Below are 20,002 nucleotides of genomic sequence, written 5' to 3'. Positions count from 1 at the left end.
TTGTTTTCAATATTATCTTCATACTTAAATGAAAAATAAGAGACAACGAGTGTACTGGTATTGTGTCTGTTACACTCAGTTTTCAAATTCATAATATTCTTTTCTCATATCTCAAAACCCAGGATTCCCTTCCAGGAGCATGAGAAATCACACATTGTTGAATGAGTTTATTCTACTGGGAATACCTCAGACAGAAGGACTGGGGACTGTGCTCTTTGTCATCTTTTCATGCATCTACCTCTTTACTTTGCTTGGAAATTCACTCATCTTTATAACAATTGTTTCTTCTCCTACTCTCCACACCCCTATGTATTTCTTTTTGGGAATTCTATCTGTTTTTGATGTTTTGTTCCCATCTGTAACCTGTCCCAAGATGCTATTTTATCTCTCTGGCCAGAGCCAAGCCATATCTTATAATGGGTGTGCTGCACAGCTCTTCTTCTACCATTTTCTGGGATCTACGGAAGGATGCCTCTATTCTGTGATGGCTTATGATCGCTTTGTTGCCATCTGTCACCCACTGAGATATATGCTCATCATGAAACCTGGAGTCTGTGTCAGATTGGTAATGGTAGCTTGGTTGGTAGGAAGTCTCCAGGCCACCATTCTGACCTGCTTCACCTTTCAGTTAACCTACTGTGGCCCCAATCATGTGGATTACTTCTTCTGTGACATCCCTGCAGTTTTGCCCCTGGCTTGTACTGACAGTTCCCTGGCCCAGAGAGTGGGTTCCATCAATGTTGGCCTTCTGGCTTCCATGCTTCTGCTCAGCGTTTGTGTCTCCTATGCTCATATCGGGATGGCCATTCTGAGAATTCGCTCAGCAGATGGCAGGAAGAAGGCTTTCTCCACCTGCAGTGCCCACCTCGCTGCCATCCTCTGTGCCTATGGACCTGTGATCATCATCTATCTGCAGCGCACCCCCAATCCTCTGCTTGGTGCTGTGGTGCAAATACTGAACAACATTGTCTCTCCCATGCTGAACTCCTTAATCTACTCCTTAAGAAACAAGGAAGTGAAAAGATCGCTCAAAAGGGTTTTGCAAAGTGTTGTACTTAGTGTTCTGAGGTGAACTGTGGAGTTTTTATTGGATTTTTTAAAATGTATCATATCTGAATATCAACTACTGTGTGCTTCTCTTAAAAGAGAACAAAATAGAAAATAATTCTTCCATAAGCCATTTTTCTCTTTGCCTAATAAGATTTTCTATGTTGGACTGAGTCTTTAATCCCTGACCTCATCGTTAGGTCTAATATTATCCAGACTTAATGCTGAATAGGGAGCTAAAAAGGCACACCAAACAACTGGAAACATATTAATCATCTGGATTGTAGGTAATCTATTACTCCTGTTCAAATATTCAATTTAGGAGTGTGAGGAAGACACTCTAGGAGTTCCTTGTTGTGCCAAATCACCATCATAGCATACCTTTCCTCTGTGTAGAATACAATTAATCTCTTTTTCTGCCTACAAGCATTCCGGTTACTCCATTTTTTCCAAGAGTAGTAGGTAACATTTGTAAAGCAAATTAGGTACTATAATGAAATTTTCTCATCTATCATCTTATTTAATCTTCACATTACTACCATAAAGTAGACTTCACATTTTCTTTAAAATAACTGAGGATTAGAGACCTCAAAAGAACGATCCAATGTTGGACATTAATCAGAAAATCTCTTCTCACCCTCAAACCCAGTTGACCCCAAAACCTCTGATTTTAATTCCACTACTCCCTTAATGGGCTGTGTGGACCCTTGTAGCCCTTAGTACCTCTCAACAGAGATCATGATAACAAGAAGTTGCTCTCTGAATAACTGGTTCAATAAAAACTTGCCCAGGTCTTCTTTATGATTTGGCCTTACCCTTTTCTCCTTTTCTTATGCTCTCACCTTTGTCCCCACCTGTGGATAGAGCAGTAAGTGTTTTTTTCTCCATGACATCTCCAGCTATGGTGAAACCAGGCTTGGCCTCAAGCCCTCTTTACTCCCCTATGCCACACTGTGCTTCGGCACCATGCTGCCCACATCTCACACTACTCTTTAGTGTAAGACAAGCAGGAAAACCTTCCCAGCCAGTGTGGGGTAAAAGAAGATGGCCTGATTTTTGGTTCAGTTAACATACTCACTTGGTTTCTTCACCAACCTACCTTTTCTAATTTGGTCTCCGACAAAACTGGACTTGTCAGAATCAAGGACAAGAAGGAGTGCTGTTTACTGTTGTTCCACTTATACACCGGCTCTCCTTTTCATGACTTTTTAGCCATTTGCACTTTTGGTAGTCCACATTTATTTCCCCAAGTTTCCCACCCTACTTTAAACTATTAAAACAAAACCAAAAGTGACCATTTCAATTGAAACATAGTTTACCTTATAAAACACATGAATGAAGCAAAAAAGGAGAAAACAAAGCTCATTCCAGCACATATAAATAATGTGAGGTGCCATAAGGATTTTGTGAGCTCTTCTGGCTGGACTGGCAAAACTCCACACTCACGCTTATTTCCACACTGTGGGATGTCTGTCTTACATCCACTGCTAGATCCAACAATTCTAGTCAAGCTTGCTGTTCTATTCTTACGGGATATTGGTGGAGGAACTTATCATATCCTTATGTTGATAAAGCATGGCTGGTGTTGATGACCATAGAGGAGCCACGAGAAGGTTTGCTTCTGCAACAGATTTCTTTTCTACGCAGTTGAAATTTCCATAAGAATAAGGATTGAACCCTGGGCTTCATGCATGCTAGGTAAGTGTTCTGCCACTGTGCTATATCCTCTGCTCTTAGAAGTTTAAAAATTTGGAACAGCTGTCATGTCCTCTCTGATTAATCTCATTTCAGATCAAAAAGTTCAGTTCCTTCAGTTCCTCTGTATGAGGACAGTTAATGACAAGGCAGTGAGGACCCCAAGCATGTTCTCATCGAAAAACTCACAAGAATTTTCAAAATGCAGGTCCTGGAATGAGCACACCTGGATGATAATGGGCAAGAATATGAAGACTTCTCCAGAAATCCTGCCATCCCTCTCAAGTATCCTGATTCAGTGTTTGTAGCCAGCCACAATCTCTGACTTTGGTGTGGACCTACTCTGAAGTCAGCTTGCTATACAAAATTTAAAAATTTTAGTAACTATTTTTAAAAGTAAAAATACAGAGATTACCTGTTTTCCTCTTTTATTTTTGGAGCTAGGATTGGGTCAAGGGCTATAGGCATACTAAGTCTTGTTAGAGGAGCTATGCTCTCAGCTACCAGTATATTTATATAAACAAATATACTTTAAGTAACATAAAATTAACATAAATAATTTTCATGAAGTATTGTACATTTTAAGTCTATAAAGTCAGTATGTATTTCACATGTCACGCCAGTGTCCCGTCAAAAAATTGCTCTTCACTTGCATCAGCCACATTTCAAAGGCTCTAGAGCCTCACACGGCTGCCAGCTGCACCTTTGCCAGCTACACACAGAAAGTGTGAAGCTTAGGCCGGGCGTGGTGGCTCACGCTTGTAATCCCCGCGCTTGGGAGGCGGAGACAGGAGGATCGCGCAGGTTCGAAGCCAGCCGCGCGCACTGGCTTAGGAGACCCTGTTTCTAAATAAAAATATAAAATAGGTCTGGGAGTGTAGCCCAGAGGTAGAAGGGCTTCCAGGAACCCCAGTACCACAAAAAAAAAAAAGAAAGAAAGTGTGAAGCTTATTTTATTGAGTTCCACACACTGAAAATTTGGAAGGCTATTTGACTTCACATTTTTAACATCAGTCTTATCCTTAATGATCACTGAAAGAGTACTAGACAATCTAGCAACTGTATTTAAAATACCAAAGGAATTCAGGTATGGTATCAAACACATGTAATCCCAGTAGTAAAGAGACTAAGATGGGAGGATTACAGGTTTGAAGTCAGCCTCAGCAATTTAGGAAAGTGCTGCACAACTTAGTGAGACCTGTTCAAAATAGAAAATAAAATAGAACTGGGTATATAGCTCAAAGTTAGAATTCCCCTGAGTTCAATTCCCAAACACACACACACACACACACACACACACACACACACACACTGTACACTTTATCTTTGTCAGCACTATAGTCATACTTACTTCAAATAACATCCTAAGTGGCTCCCATTTACCTTTTGCCTAACTTCATTAGTGTTACTTTTTGTTTTAATATCTGGACCACATTCCTTACTATGAAGAGAAGCAGAGCAATCATGGTATTATTATTATTGGGGATTTAATTTATTTATTGATTGATTTTTGTGGGTCTGGGGATGGAACCCAGAGGCATTTGACCTCCGAGCTTCACCCCCTGCCCAATATTTTATTCTTTATTTTGAAACAGAGTCTCACTGAGTTGCAGAGGGCCTCACTAAGTAGCTGAGGCTGTCCGCGAACTGTGATCCTCCAGTCTCAGCCTCCCAAATGCTGGGATTACAAGCGTGCACCACCACGCCCGGCTATTACTGGGGATTTTAAAACAGAGGGCCCTAGCATTTAATTTAATTCTGCCACTCACTGGCTCTGACACATCATTATACTTCTGTAAGCTTCCGTTTTTTTTTTTATCTATAAACAACAACATAAATAGCACCTACCTGATGTAACCAATGTGAGAAATTAATAAAAATCATAAATATTAAGTCCTTAGTTTATGGCCCGGAGCAGAGTACTAACTCAACTCACTAAATTTTACTTTTACAGCTAAGATGTCTGGCAGGAAAACCCACTAATGTCAAAGTTTGCTTCCCCCATCATCCATCAGTCTTCATGGAAACTCCTAACAGGTAGCTTATTAATTCCTTGGTCTTTTTTCTGCTCTAACAAAACCACAATCTCTTTCAATCTCGTGTGTGTGTGTGTGTGTGTGTGTGTGTGTGTGTGTGTGTGTGTGTGTGTTGCTGATGGTTGAAACTAGAGGCATTCTACTTCCAAATAGTACTCAGGATTTAATCCAGAGTTGTTCTACCTTTAAACTATACCCCAGCCCTTATTTTTATTTTTATTTACATATTTTGAAACAGGGTCAAATTGTTCAGGCTAGCCTCAAACCTAAAATTATCCTGTTTCAGTCTTCCAAGAATTGAGGTTACAGTTATGTGCCACCATACCTGGCTCAACCTCCACTTATTAAAGATTAATTTAATCTATATCTCTCTATACTATGCCTTGTTCAATGCCAGTCCTCAGAATCAGCCTCATCCCTCTAAAGCATTGCTCCTCCACTGCTTGCCTGTGATTTTCACCTCAGCAGGGTGTGCAGCAAGCATGTCTTCCAAACTCAAACCCAGGACCTTGGTCAGTTCTGCATCCAGGTCCCAGGAACCATTTGCCTTTTGGAGATAAATCAGCTGCACAAGATCATTCTCTTCAAACACTTGGACAGAAAAAAAGAAAAGACAAAGAATAGAAAATTGGGAAACCATGTGGGTACTGGCCTCTTAGTATACCTGAGAGGGCTGAAGGATTCAGAGACAGGCTTTAGCAAGAGTGCTCCAGAGAGAGTCACCATGCAGCAGGCATTTCTCATCTTCAAATCCAATTTCAGCCGGGCGTGGTGGTGCACTCTTGTAATCCCCACTCTTGGAAGGCGGAGACAGGAGGATCGCACAGGTTTGAAGCCAGCCTTGCTGGCTTAAGAGACCCTATTTCCAAATAAAATATAAAATAGTTCTGGGAGTGTAGCCCAGAGGTAAAAGGGTTCCATCCCCAGTACCACCAAAAAAAAAAAAAATCCAATTTCAGAAAGGAAGACCAGTGAAACATAGTCACAAACAGGAGAAGAACAGAGTTATGAATGGGCCGGGCCCAACCTGCAGGTAGTCTGTGCAGGCAGAGATGGCAAAAGGGCTATGTTTAACCAGATCTCACCCAGATTCCTTTGGGACAGAGTAGTAGCATAAAATTTAGGAACAGAACAAATTTCACCTTCTATGCTATTCCTTGCAAACAGATTACCTTCTAGGTAGACAAAGACACAAAAAGCAGAACACTAAAGACGAGTTCTGTGGTCACTACCATCAAAAATCCCAACATACACTCATCTTTCCTTTAGGGTAACTTTTTAAGTTGGTCTTGTTGGTGGAAAAAATGAGTTTTTCTCATGTTGCAGATGGTGTCTTCAGGACACATAGATATTGTCTTCTGATCATGACTAGCATCTTGAAATGTGTCTAGTCCTAAATGTATGACAGACAGAATTGGTGATTTAAAAATGCCTGAAAAAATGATCAGTGTAAAAAAGTATGATAATTTTTCAGCCTTCAGAGATTCTAACCATTCTGCTGTTCTATCATGGTATCACTGTGATCCACATCCATTGAATGTAGATATACAGGTAAATAATAGTAATGGGTCTTTGTAGAACATGAAAAAAAACCACCAATACACACACTGAGACGTTTACCCCTGCTCTCCACACTAGGCCAAGATAATAAAGTCTGATTATTTGAGACACACATACCCCTTCCATATCAGCTGCAATCTCTGCCCTTATTTTGGCATTCTTCTCCCACTAAGCCACCTCCTGCAAACATCTTCACCCTTTGAGCTCTCTTTATATTTCCTATTATGTCCTCTGAGTCCCCTGACACATGCAAGTAATCATTCCCACATCTTTCCTTTCATTACAGGAAGCTCTTTCCAACTAAGTCTTAACTTAAAATTAAAGCATCCTCCCAGAAAACTGTTTTCCTTTCATCTGTCTCAGATGGATAGCTGTTGCTCAGTGTATTATACTACAAATACCCAGGTATTATTAAATATTATATTTGAATAAATATTTGAATATTAAATGTCCCCTGCTAAAGCTCATATACTGACAATTCAAAAATGTTCAGAGGTGAAATAATTGAATCCACGGGTTCTAATCTCATCAGCAGATAAATCTATGGATGTATTAATGGATTTACTGGGTAGTAACATAGGCAGGTAGGGTGTGGGGGTTGGAAGTTAAGTCATTGGGCGTATGGTCTTGGGGCTATATATATATATCTCTTTTCCCCTCTGCTCCCTCTCTTTTCCCAGCCTCCATGATGTAAAAGCAGTATTCCTCTGTGTACTCTGCCCTGGCCAGCTAAATTATGCTTTTTGAGATGACTCTACAAGTGGAAACCTCAAATCCCAGTAAATCTTTTCTTCTCTAAGTTGATCTAATCTGGTATTTTGGTCACAAAAACTGGAAAGTTGATCAAAACACCAGGTGTGAAAGGTAGGGTTGAAAAGCTTCTCAGCTCCAATTATGACTCTTCTGCCCTCACCTGAATACAATCTACCATGTATCTACAGTAAATTCCCAACTTCTTTGTCACCTCCCACCATCCACAGAGGTTTCTGAAAGCCAGACCACAGTCTTCTACTCCATTCCCAGGTTACTAAAAAGCTGAGAGATTCCAACACCCACAAAGACAGCCTATCCAAAATCCTAATACAAAATGGCTCAATCTCCTCAAATCTAATGAATTCAAGCTTTCTCCTTCAGCCAAACTCTCCCAAGTCAAGATGACCTTGTGAGAACATAGAACATAAAATTGTCCCACTTTTAAAAAATAATTGAAGTAAATCTTACTTTTTAAATATAGAATTCATTTTCTTGTTTTAAATTACCTTATCTGTATGACAAGAGTCCTTGATTTCTTAAGATTTTTCCATGTATCAATTCCTTTCCATTATTATTTCATTCTATATGCAATCTAAACCTCAGGTACAATTCATGATACTCTCTTATCAATATATTCAATTGGATATTAGTAATTTCCTTTCATCACACCAATCTGAAAAACCTTAACATTATAATTAGCTCAGTTCTCCTCTGCTTCATTCTTAGGCCAAAGCTGACCAGCTCTGCTGAAAATAATCCCATAAACCATAGATCTCACTAAATAAGTTAAGGTATTCAAACTGAACAGACCCTCACAACTGCTTCACAAATGTTTCTATTTCTTTCAGTAATTTTTCGTTTTCAAATTAATTTTTACCATCTTCTAATTCAGCTTATCCCAATCACCAACCATCAGTTTGGTCATCAACCATCTATTTTTTTATTTATTTTTACTTTTTTTTATTTTTTTATTTTTTTTATTTTTTTATTGGTGCACTGTATTCATACATCATAGTGGGATACAAACTTTTGTAGACATACATGCACACATCGCCCAGTCAGCCCCCACCAGATCCCCACCCCATTCTCTCCCCATCCCTCCCTCCCATGCTTGGCTTAGTGGTTGACATCTAGTATTATAGCAATTTATCCTAAATTAAAAATGATAATATCACATAACAGTTTCATTTGTCTGATACCAAGCTTTTGATGACTTAAAGATAACATTTCAATATTTCTTTTTACTTCTTTCTTACCAGAGAATATTTTTTTTCTATTTTTCTTTAGGTGAAACTATCATATATTTATATATTTATTTTTCAGAAAAAAAAATCTATCCTAATATGGAATATGGACTCTAGATACCCAAAATGATCTTGAAAAAGAACAAAGCTAGAAGATATATATTTTCTGATTTCAAACCATATAAAGCTACAATAATTGAAACAGTGTAGTACTATTCTAAAGGCAGATATATAAACCATTGGAGTTAAATAAAAGCCTAGGGCTAAATTCTTCCCTATATTGTCAAGTTATTTTTGACAAGGTTTCCACAAACATTTGGTGGTGGAAATAATAATCTTTTAACTAAATATTGTTGAAAAATAATACTTACATGGAAAAGAATAAAATTGGACCCCTACCTAATCCCATATACAAATATTAACTCAAAATAAATAAAAGACCTAAGTATAAATCTTAAGACTATAAACTTTTAGAAGAAAATCTGGGTCATAAAACCTCACAACATTGAAATTGGCAGTGATTTCTTGGATATGATTTCAATGGCACAGGCAATAGAAGAGTATACAAACTCCCTAAAAAAAAAAATATTGTATATCCAAAGACAATGTAAACAGAGTTAAAAGTTACTAATAGAATGGGATAAAATATTTCCAAATGCTATATCTGAAGGTATATTAATATTCCAACTAGAAATCCTAAAAATTAAAAACAATAAAGGCAAACAATACCATTTAGAGATAGGTAAAAGAGTAACATAAGTAATGAATCTCCACAGATAACCAATCTTAGTTGACTGTTGGATGGAAAATCTTGTTTCTCTGGTTCTGGTGTGTGTTACCTATTTCTTCTTTGTAGTTAATCTCTTTGAGTATTTTCTCTAGTGCTGGTTTTGAAGACATAAATTCCTTCAGTTTCTGTTTGTCATGGAAGCTTCTTATTTTTTCATCTAATTTGATAGAAAGTTTTGCTGGGTAGGAAATTTTTGGCTGGAAGTTGTTTTCTTTCAGAGTTTGGAATATGTTACTCCAAGCCCTTCTGGCTCTCATGACTTGGTTTGGGAAGTCTGGAGTGATTCTAATTGGTTTGCCTCTGAATGTCACTTGGCCCTTTGTTTTTGTTGCCTTTAAGATTCTCTGCTTGGCTTCCACATTGGTCATTTTGACAATTATGTGGCGTGAGGATCCTCTTCTCTGATCCTGTCTAAAGGGAGTTCTGTAAGTTTCCTGGACCTGTGTATCAACCTCTTGCTCTATGTTTGGAAATTTTTCTGCTATTACTTCCTTGAAGAGATTGTTGATCCCTTTGGTTTCACTTTCTTTTCCCTCCTCTATTCCAATTATTCTTAGGTTAGCTCTCTTAAAATGGGCCCGTATTTCTTCAATATCAGATTGGTGCTGTCGGATATTTTTTCCTAGATTAGAAACTATGCGTTCATTTTTGGAATGATCATCTTCTAAGAGCGAGATTCTGTTCTCCATGTGGTCTAATCAGTTGTTTGTGCTTTGAATTGAGGCCTTTACTTCATTAATTGCATCCTTTATCTCTTTTTGGCTCTCTCTGAGTTCTTTTCGAAGCACCTCTATTATTTCTACAGTTATTTTCCTGATTTGATCTTCTAGAAATCTCTGATTTTCTGTTTTATCGGGTTCTGATGTTGTGGGGTTGTGGGCATTCATTGCTCCAGTATTATTCCTCTTTCCCATGATTTTGGAAGTTTGTGCCTTCTCTGGGTTCTTCCCTTGGGTCACTATGACTTCACTTAAGGTGTTCTGGATCTCGAGTCAGTAGTATCTCAGACCCCACTACTCCTTTACTGGGTTGTATCACAGAGTCTCCGACCCAGAGAGTCGATAGAGGCTGCTTTAGACTGTGGGGGGTGCCAGGTTGCACGTTCTCCTATGGTGTAATATCTCTGCCACCGCCACTCCCCCACTAGGTCAAGTCCCAGGGAGTACAGTACTGGGATTTCTCCTCTGTGGCCCGCAACATGACTCACTGTTCTTGAGTACACAGATGTAGCTGTACTGGATTCGGTGAATTCTCTGCTGCTGCCGCCAGTGGCAATATGACGCCGCTGCTATGCCCTCGGCCGTGAGGCTGGCGTATTTCTTCTTGGTTTTGATTTCCACTCTGAATCCCTGCGGCGTGTGCTGAGCTCAGCCACTGGGAGATTTAGATTTTACCTGCGGCGAGAAATCCTGCCTGGCTGTTTTGCAACGGCTCACCTCGGCTTGCTGTAGCCGTCCGGTGAATTTGCCGCTGCCGCCGGCAGTATGGCACTGCTGCCGCGTCCTCGGGCGTGAGGCCGGTGTATCTCCTCTGTGGCTCTGAGCTCTGTTCTCAGTCTGCTTTCTCTCTGGAGCCTGGTGATTTTTTTGTTTCTCTGGTGATGGTGTTTTCTGGCTATGAAAGGCGCTGATTTTGTGGTAATGGAGATTGGTTGTTAGTGGGGCTCTTAAGCCCCGCTTTTCTCGGTCGCCATCTTCCCGGAAGTCACTCATCAACCATCTAATCAAGAAAATAAATTAGCTTTATAGTTAAGCTGTTAAATTATTCAGTTACTATATTCAATGATTATTTGCAGTGATTACTAGTAACACTGTCCTGTTACTATTAAATGTTACAAGTAACACTTGTCTTCTCCCATCTTCCCATATCAGATGTCTCTGCCATTCTACTTCCTTAGGACAGAGAATATTGACACTAGCCAGAAATGCTAGATGTGGTGGAACAAGGGAAACAAGACAGTTTATGAATCTTTCACCACATTTTCCTTTAAATAATGTATTCAGATATCAAGGCGCCCTTATTGTATAGGAATTAGAAAGAGATACGACCCACAAAATGGAAAAGGACTAAGGGGGCACTGGATTTAGCCTGTGAACCAGGGGTCCATGTACTGTCTGGTTGAGATCCTTGTTTATGGAAATGAATGCAGTGAAGGAGCTAGGGACTCCAGTCTCCATGCTGAGGTTGAGCACATCTGCTTTATTACTTTTTGAAGTCACTCTTAAACCCAAGTCTTTGAGCTGGGTCAAAGATTTTGCAGCAAATCAGTGAATGGTGAAACTAAATGGAAAAAAAAATTCTCAAGACTAATGAGAAGCACCGAATTTTTTTTCAGTTACTTCAAGCTCTAAATATTTGGTTTGGCAGAAGGAAGAGAAAGAATGAAAGAAAAATTTAATGGTTTAGAAAAGAATAGTGAATGTAGGGAAACATTTAGGGACAGATTTCAGAGAAAGAATACAAGTCACAAAGATAACACTAAAAAAGAGGACAAGAAAAGAATGGGGGGAAAAAAGAAAGGGAAGTGAAGTGAAGGAAAAGGAAGGAAAGGGAAGCTATATTGTCACTTGGCATCAGGCTTGGGTTGCAGATAAAACGTCAATTTATCTTCAAAAGTCTGGCCCTGAAGTGTGTATTTGAGGAGTACTTCTCCTATAGCCTCTGCTGCCTACAATTAGAAAATAAGGGATAAAAGCAAACATCATCAGGAGCAGTGTTTGGCAGCTCCCCAGCTCAGCGCATTAGTTTCTGACAAAAATCGGGAAGCATGGGGAACCAAAGACCAGACATGGTGGGGAAGATGGTAGGAAGGCTACACCTATGTGGAAAGTGAAATTCAGATCCTCCTACCAGTCTCAATGAAACTGTCAGCACAGTAGGTCCTCTGCAGAGGGAAACAAACAAGAGCAAGGACTCACCTGCATCACCCCAGTCAGTCTGGCATAGACGATTAACCTGTGGCCCCTGAAGTAGGTTCTGGAGAAAGCTTGTTAACACACACACACACACACACACACACACACACACACACAACACCAGGAGGCAAATTCCAGCTCAGAGAGATGTCTTCCACCTCAGACTGCAGAGAACATTTCAGGGACCCGAGAGCTTGAGGGAGGACGGAGAGAAGAATGAGTCCAAGCAGATAAGGAGGATAAAAATGGTTACTATTAATTCATATTTATTATGTATCAGGTGCCATGTGACATAACAGATGTTATACCTTAATCATTTATGGGAAAGATGTAACTACATAAATTTGGATGAAAAATATGTTAGGGAAAGTACAATCAAGGATAAAGAAATCAGAACATAGATTACACAAACTGAGAAAGAGGAGCTTAAGACATAGAACTTGAGAGGTCTTTTCCTTTTTCATACTAATAATGGAATGTCAATTCACCACTGCTGGAGCCAGCCAGCAAAAGTACGGGTTCTGAAGAGAGGAGTGAGGATGAAAGAATTTAACTCTTAAGAATTTGATTCCAAGATTTTTTTTAATTCTAACATGGGGGCGGGGCACCAGCCTACTATCTCTACTGCCCAACCCCTGCTCCTGGGTCAATATCTCTACTGGTCGACAACGGGTTCATTTCTCTTGAGGTATTTATAGTTTCAGGTCAGTTAACACCCCCATGCTATCACCACCGGAATACAATAGAGACCAATCCAAAGCACATACAATCAGTACCCTCGTGCCATCACCACCTGATCTTCTCTCAGACCTTTTACTTTGAACTTTCCATGACCCCAAACCTTGTTGACTCTGGGCGAAGGACAGTCAACTAAATCAAAAATATTCTTTTAGGGGAAAACCTTAATGCCTCCCCACACACCACCACTTACCAGCTTAGGCATATCTTGCTTGTCCTTTGCTGCATATTCTTTGCATGGATGACAAGCTATAGTACCTAAAGAGGTTTTATATCATGGAGCTGAAGTTTCAGAAATGACAGCCAAAGCTCTTAGTTTCTGGGTCAGGACGTAAGTACAAAAGTCTCAATCTTTTTCAGCATCTCCCCTCTGGGTTTCTAGCTATTAGGGCCAGATGCCATTCTCTATACCACTATAGTGGACACACCTGCTGTAGGGAACAAAGTATCCCCAGTGAGAATATACCCCAAATCTTTGGGATTTGAGAAAGGCATCCTGGAGGTGAGCTGGGCTCCTGCCCTTGTAGCCCTGTCCCAACCCTGTCTCATGCTTGGTGTGGACTCCTCATCTCTGGACACACAGACTTCCCTCATCTTGAACTGCATCCTGTTTTTCTGTGATAAACTCTGACATGCCCCCGACACCTGGGCAATGCCTTTTATTATGCTGGTGGAGACATGGTCTCTAATACCAAATGAGAAACATCTGCAATTGTAAAAGAAGGAATGTTAGAGACAGGCACTCAAGACAATTATAAAATTAAGACAGATGGCTACATACATTATGACATAGTCCATTTTCTTAATCAAAAGAGTAGTACTTACCATTCATTGACCTTATTTTTTATCTTGAAAGCCATAATAAATGCCTTAAAATAATAGTGTAGCTGGGCGTGGTGGTGCATGCTTGTAATCCCCGCACTTGGGAGGCGGAGACAAGAGGATGGTGCAGGTTCAAAGCCAGCCACGCTGGCTTAAGAGACCCTGTTTCCAAATACAAAGTATAAAATAGGTCTGGGTGTGTAGCCTCATGGTAGAAAGGCTTCCAGGAACTCCAGTACCACTAATAATAATAATTAATAATAATAATAATAATAATAATAATAATGTAATTTAATCATCATGAGTCTCTCTAAAAGCAGGCTTCTCTCTTGCTTCACAGTCTAAGTACAGGGGCCCAGACAATTTCAGAAATCTATGCAAAATGATAACATCCCTACTAAATTTTAGAAACAGGACTGAATCACTGGCTTCACTCTAAGATTCCTCTGGCAAACTAAGAGAAAGATAAAAACATCATGATACCATCTTTGCCTGGCAAGGCCATTTTAGGGTATAGAAACAGTGTGCTTCATGAGCCTACCATTAGCAACCAGTAAATTCATTTCTATTATTAATCCATCAAAATTATTTCTCTGCGGATGAGGTTAAAGCCTTTATAATACAAGCATTTCACTTCTGAACAATCCTTCATTGCCAGTGCGTTAGCTTTTTTTTGGCGGGGGGCATTCCATATACAATTCATAACAATCATGAGGCTAAGTTAAGGAATTTGGTGCATCTTGGAATATGTCTAGGTAAATAGGCCAATAGAAAACAGAAGAGGATTAGGAAATAATTCATACATATACAGATGTTTATTTCTGATCAACATGACGTTGTACATCACCAAAGATGTTTATTTCTGATTAACATGACGCTGTACATCACCAAAGAATGAAGACATTTCTAAAAATAGTACAAAGTCAACTTGAAGTTTATACAAATACAAAACAAACAAACAAAAATAGGTTGACCTCTGCCTCAGACAATGCACAAAAATATGTTTAGTAGAAAAGAAAAGTGGGCGGGGCATCGTGGTGCAAACTTGTAATCCTAGCATTCAGGAGGCTCACAGGAGGATTGCGGTTTGTGGATAGCCTCAGCTACTTCTTAGTGAGGCCCCATGCAACTCACTGAAACCCTGTTTCAAAATCAAATATAAAAAAATAGGGCTGGAGGTGTAGCTTGGTGGTAGAATGCCCCTGGGTCCCATCCCTGGTATAGCAAAAAAAAAAAAAAAAAAAGGAAAGCTTCTTAAACTAGCACAAGAAAACACAAGAAACTCAAGTAGGCAAAGTGTTTAACAGGACACATCAAAAGCAAAACTAATGAAGGAAGAGATTCTAAAATGGAATTCCATTAAAAAAGAATTAGCATTATTCAAGTCAGGCTCTGTGGTACCCGCCTGTAATTCCAGTACTTAGGAGGTGGAGACAGAATTATTGGAAATAAGAGAACAGCTGGGCAATTTAATTAGATTCTGTCTCAAAGAATAATGTAAAATTGCTATTTGTGTATTTCAATAGTATATCACCCCTAGGCACAGGCCTCTAATCCCAGGTGAGGCAGGAGGATTGCAAATTGAATGGGAAACAGACAACTAGCAACTATCTATGAAGCAGATATGAGTTAAATTAGCACATCAACGTGGAAATCTGATTGGTATTCTCCATAATTCCCATATATGTAGATATGTATAGACACTCATCCCTCAGCAACCATGGGGGATTTGTTACCTACACATAAGCTCCTGCATAATTAATCACCTCTGGATTCATTATATTAATTAAGACAATGTAATTTCTATGTAAATATTGAATCCATGAATGTATAACATACAGATATGTAATGTCAAGTGCACACATGTGAGTTAGGAAAAAATAAATATACACAAAATAAAAACATTTACAGAAGCATTATTTTTAACCCTCAAACCAAAGCCATCAACATCAGAATTAATTTGAATCATACTACAGTCATTCCATGGAATAGAATACACTAATGGAAATTAACTACAGCTGTGTGTACAGTAGGATTGAATCTATATACTCAGGAAAGAAAAGAAAGCAATGTACACAGAAAGAACATATCACATGATTATCATTTATTTTAACTGCAAAACCAACACAAATAACCAACAACATTATAGGTCAGGAGAACTGGAATTTCAAACAGGAAAATGATAAAGAGGGAGAGGTCTAATGAAATCTTTGCTCTAGACCTATGTGTTTGTTGGGAGGGAAGGTACACAGTGTGCACACTGTGAGGGTTCAAACGGCAGTACACCTATGATTTTGTAGTTCTTTAAATGCTTACATTATATATATATATATATATTTGCACACAAGCCACAGTGGCAGAGGCCTCTAATCCCAGGTGAGGCCCGATGATTGAAAGTTTCAGACCAGCCTGGTCAATTTGAGAGCCTGTCTCAAAATGAAAATTGTAAAAATGACTCAGGCTGTTGCTCAGCAGTAGAATGCTACTAGGCTCAATCTCCAGAATCTTAAGAAAGTTAAAATGAAGTAAATAAGAAATAACTTAGAAGTTAATTATTCCTTCTACAGTGTGTCTATAAAGAATAATGAGTTTTCTGTGTTGTTGATATTATTTGAGAAACTAAAGAAAATAACATACCAGCTGTTAAGAATAAAGTTCTTGAGTCTTTCTGTCCTCTGCAATCTTTATGAACACTGGGACCACAGTACTAGATTTCGTGGTGCAGAACTGGAGTCCAGTCACTCAAGTAAAAATCATATTCTCTCCATACCTGTTTCTTGCAATTGAGCTGAACTTTTTTAATTACAGAAAATGTATCAGCAACTTTTCCATGTGAAGACAAAAATCTATTAAAAAAAAAATTCATCAAGCTGCTGTCAAGTTCATTTGAACATATCAGAATTTGACCTTGAAAACCCCCAAGTCTTTCCTTCCAGAGGCTCTGAGGCCTCTTGACACAAGTTCAAGATTGGTGGAGTTCACTGTTACTAATTTGAAATCCTCAGTTGCTCCCCAAACCAGCTGCACCTAAGGCCTCTGGCCCTCCATGAAGGCAGGTCCATTCTGCACTGTGTGGAGCTAAGGAAGAAGGAAAGTGCCTCTTATCCTTTTCGCCTCTTTACTATCTGATAGAATCACCATTGCACAACACATTTCAACAATACTGCAATGGAGCCCAGGTGCAGAAGTTCTTAAAGACTGCACTCTCTCTGTCCTCTTAGATTTATTCCAATTCCTACCTTTAGAGGGTGACCTGGAATGCAGGGCCTATTGCAGATGCTCTTCAATGGTTTAAAGATTTTATCTTTGATATGTTTTATCCCATGAAGTTTCATGACTACAATGCACCAATAAAAAATTAAAAACAAAAAATAAAATGGAAACATTTTTAAAAAGATTTTATTTTCCTCCTCTTTGTCTGCACACATACTCTTAACTCTTTTCACTGCCCTAAGTGTACTTCACACTTTTCCTGAGAGAAACAAACACATCCATTTGTATTATGACTGCTCCACATTGCCTACTGCTGAGAAAGCCCATTAAATAAATACTCTATGCTAAATCTCCAATTTCCAGGTCAATTGCATAGCAACCACTTTAATTACCTAGTTCTTCCCGTTAAAGTATCTTCTTGTCTCTCTGTGGCCTTTCCTGGAACTTACCGAAAGAATGTCTGATAGGAAAATGCAAATTCATAGATGTTGAAATAACAGCCTATTGGTAAACTCTTCAACATCAGAATCAATGCTTTCTCGAGAGATGAGCAAACAGAGTGAGAAGACCTATCAGACACCTGTACCTGCCAAGCTAACTCTTGATAGTGTAGCATGTCACCCTGCTTCATGCTACTTGAAACTCCAAGACTAGCCTCAGAGGGATCACTCCAGCTGCTACTCTGATGGAAAACAGCATTCATCTCTAGATGAACCCTGATTTAAGCCTTCAGCTTCATCCTTACTTGAGCCTGGGCCTCTGAAGAAGAAATAACCTCAGCTTACCTTGACTGCCTCTATTTGTGCAATGGAAGTCCATTCTGTCCCTCATTCTCCATGACTTGTCAACAAGAAACACAAATTCTCCACAGATCATTGTTGCCTCAACCTCTGTGAAATCTGGATAGAAACTCACCATTGCACATGGACTTCCCATCAAGGAATCTATACAGAAAACACAAGGACACTATAAGACAAAAGAGAACTCATATACCCTATAGTCTTCAGAAAATGATTGTAGAAAAATCAATTGGGAGCGGCAAAAGCTCAAATCTAAACCCCTGTGTTTGATGATGATGTACTATCTGCTTGTAAAGGGCTTGAGGTGAGTTATAAAGATATAAAAGAGGCATAAACAGAAGAAATATGAAAGAGAGAAAGAGGGGAGAGGTTAGCAGACACAAGCAATAATTACAACATGTCACTGAAAGCTAATGTTCACCCAAGGAGTAGATATATGAACTTAACATTTTCCAGCATTTGCCATAAGAACCAGAAAGGCTTATCTGCACAAACTCTTCAAATTCAATCAATGGAAAACTTATCACTTCAGTCATGGTTTAAATCCTTACTTGCTGTGTCAAAAAATGATGCTTATGTCCATAGTTCTTATTTTTTTCTCTATATTTTTTATAATTTTGTTGGTGTGCTGTAATTATATATTATGGTGAGATTCAAGAAACACAAACATATATGCACACATGTCTATAATTCTTATAATGACAAATTACAAGGACTCTTTTGAGCATCATACCTACCAATGTAATTCCTCTTGCTTTTGGAAATGAAGTACTCATCAATAATATCTCAAAGTAAGGGGAACATTAGGACTTATGTTGAACCCCTATATCCTCACTCAAAAAATGGGGTGAGGAAGAACAGAGGACACTACACAGGGTGGATACGTTGTCAAAGCCATATTGTATATTGAAAAGCCACTGAAAATTGATAGAGGAATTAAAAAAGTAATATTGAGATCAGAAAAAATGAGAAAGGCTGGGTTATATCAACTCTAGTTTTATAGTTCAGAGAATATAAGAGGATGAAGAATTAACTTCCATTACCCTATGTGCATAGAGAAATTATTTTAGGATGAGAATTTTAAATTCTCAATAGCCCTAGGATTCAGTATGACAACACAACCTGGCTCACTTAAATTGTTCAGGGGAAACTCCTATAACCATAGAGACTTCTTAATACCATGGTAGTCTCCAGCAAACATTTGAGGAGAAATTTATCGTATCTCTGGAAATGTAAGCCAAGAAAGAAGCATTGTTGATGGGTAAAGCAGATTCCTCTCCAGAGTGATAGCTTACAAGCGATTTAATGGATTGGCTTTATACTGCCAAGTAGGAACTTTGCATTTGAATGATGTAATGCAATACTTCTAAACTATTTAGAACAATGCCAGATAGTTAGGAAGCACTATCTGTTTTTATTTATTATATTTACTTCAGCCTGACACAACCTATATTTACCATGATAAGTCTTAGTTTTTATTTATTTGCTTGTTCATTTATCTATTTATCTATCTATTGTGGCACTGGGGATTGAACCCAGGGGTAGTATTCCTATGAGCAACACCAGAATCCTTTTTTATTTTATTTTATTTTGAAACAAGGTCATAATAAGTTGGTTAGACTGGCCTCAAACATGTGGTCTTGCCTTAGCCTTTTGAGTACTGTTACTCAGCTCCCTTGTTAAGTGAAGCATTTCAAACATTAATTCCTCCATCTTCTACCTACAATTTCATTATCTGAAGAATCAAGATAATAACGCCAGTCACAAGCATATCATGTAACTGCTATAGCTACAATACACTTAAGACATAAATTCTAGGACTCAATTAATTAAGCTATTAATTATACATTTATAAAATTGCTTATAGCCAGGCGTGGTGGTGCATGCTTGTAATCCCCATGCTTGGGAGGTAGAGACAGGAGGATCACGCAGGTTCAAAGCCAGCCACGCTGGCTTAAAAGACCCTGTTTCCAAATTTTAAAAAAGTATAAAAATAGGTCTTGGTGTGTAGCCTGGAGGTAGAAGGGTTTTCAGGAACCCTTCTCTGGGCTACACTTCCAGACCTATTTTTAAATTTTTATTTGGAAACAGGGTCTCCTAAGCCAGCGCACGCGGCTGGCTTCGAACCTACGCGATCCTCCTGTCTCTGCCTCCCAAGCGTGAGGATTGCAAGTGTGCGCCACCACACCCGCCTAAAATATATATTTAATATTGAATATATTATTGTCTTATTATAGTAAACAAATCCATTCTCAGTTTAAAAAAATAACAGCTGGGGTTGAGGCTTAGTGATAGAGCACTGGCCTAGCATGTTTATGTATGGTTCACTCTCAAGACAGCACAAAAAAACTAAGTTTTTAAATTCTTTTTTTTTTTTTTTTTTTATTTT

At 38.8% G+C, this 20,002-nt stretch overlaps 2 protein-coding genes across 2 annotated transcripts in view; both read left to right on the top strand.

Annotated features, from left to right (window-relative positions):
* LOC308278487 (olfactory receptor 8G1-like) overlaps nucleotides 1–20,002 on the top strand; it is a gene marked incomplete at both ends in the record, with an annotated part of 199,958 nt that overhangs the window by 124,306 nt on the left and 55,650 nt on the right. The window lies entirely within an intron of this gene.
* LOC308271805 (olfactory receptor 10N1-like) lies at nucleotides 140–1,072 on the top strand (the record flags this gene model as incomplete). The annotated part of the gene is made up of 1 exon (XM_080708389.1): nucleotides 140–1,072. One exon carries the CDS (start codon nucleotides 140–142, stop codon nucleotides 1,070–1,072), a length of 933 nt encoding a protein of 310 aa, XP_080564515.1.

Source organism: Muscardinus avellanarius (genome assembly GCF_963383645.1).
Source record: "Muscardinus avellanarius genome assembly, chromosome: 1".
NCBI lineage: Eukaryota > Metazoa > Chordata > Mammalia > Rodentia > Gliridae > Muscardinus > Muscardinus avellanarius.
This window is presented reverse-complemented; position numbering and strand designations above follow the sequence as displayed.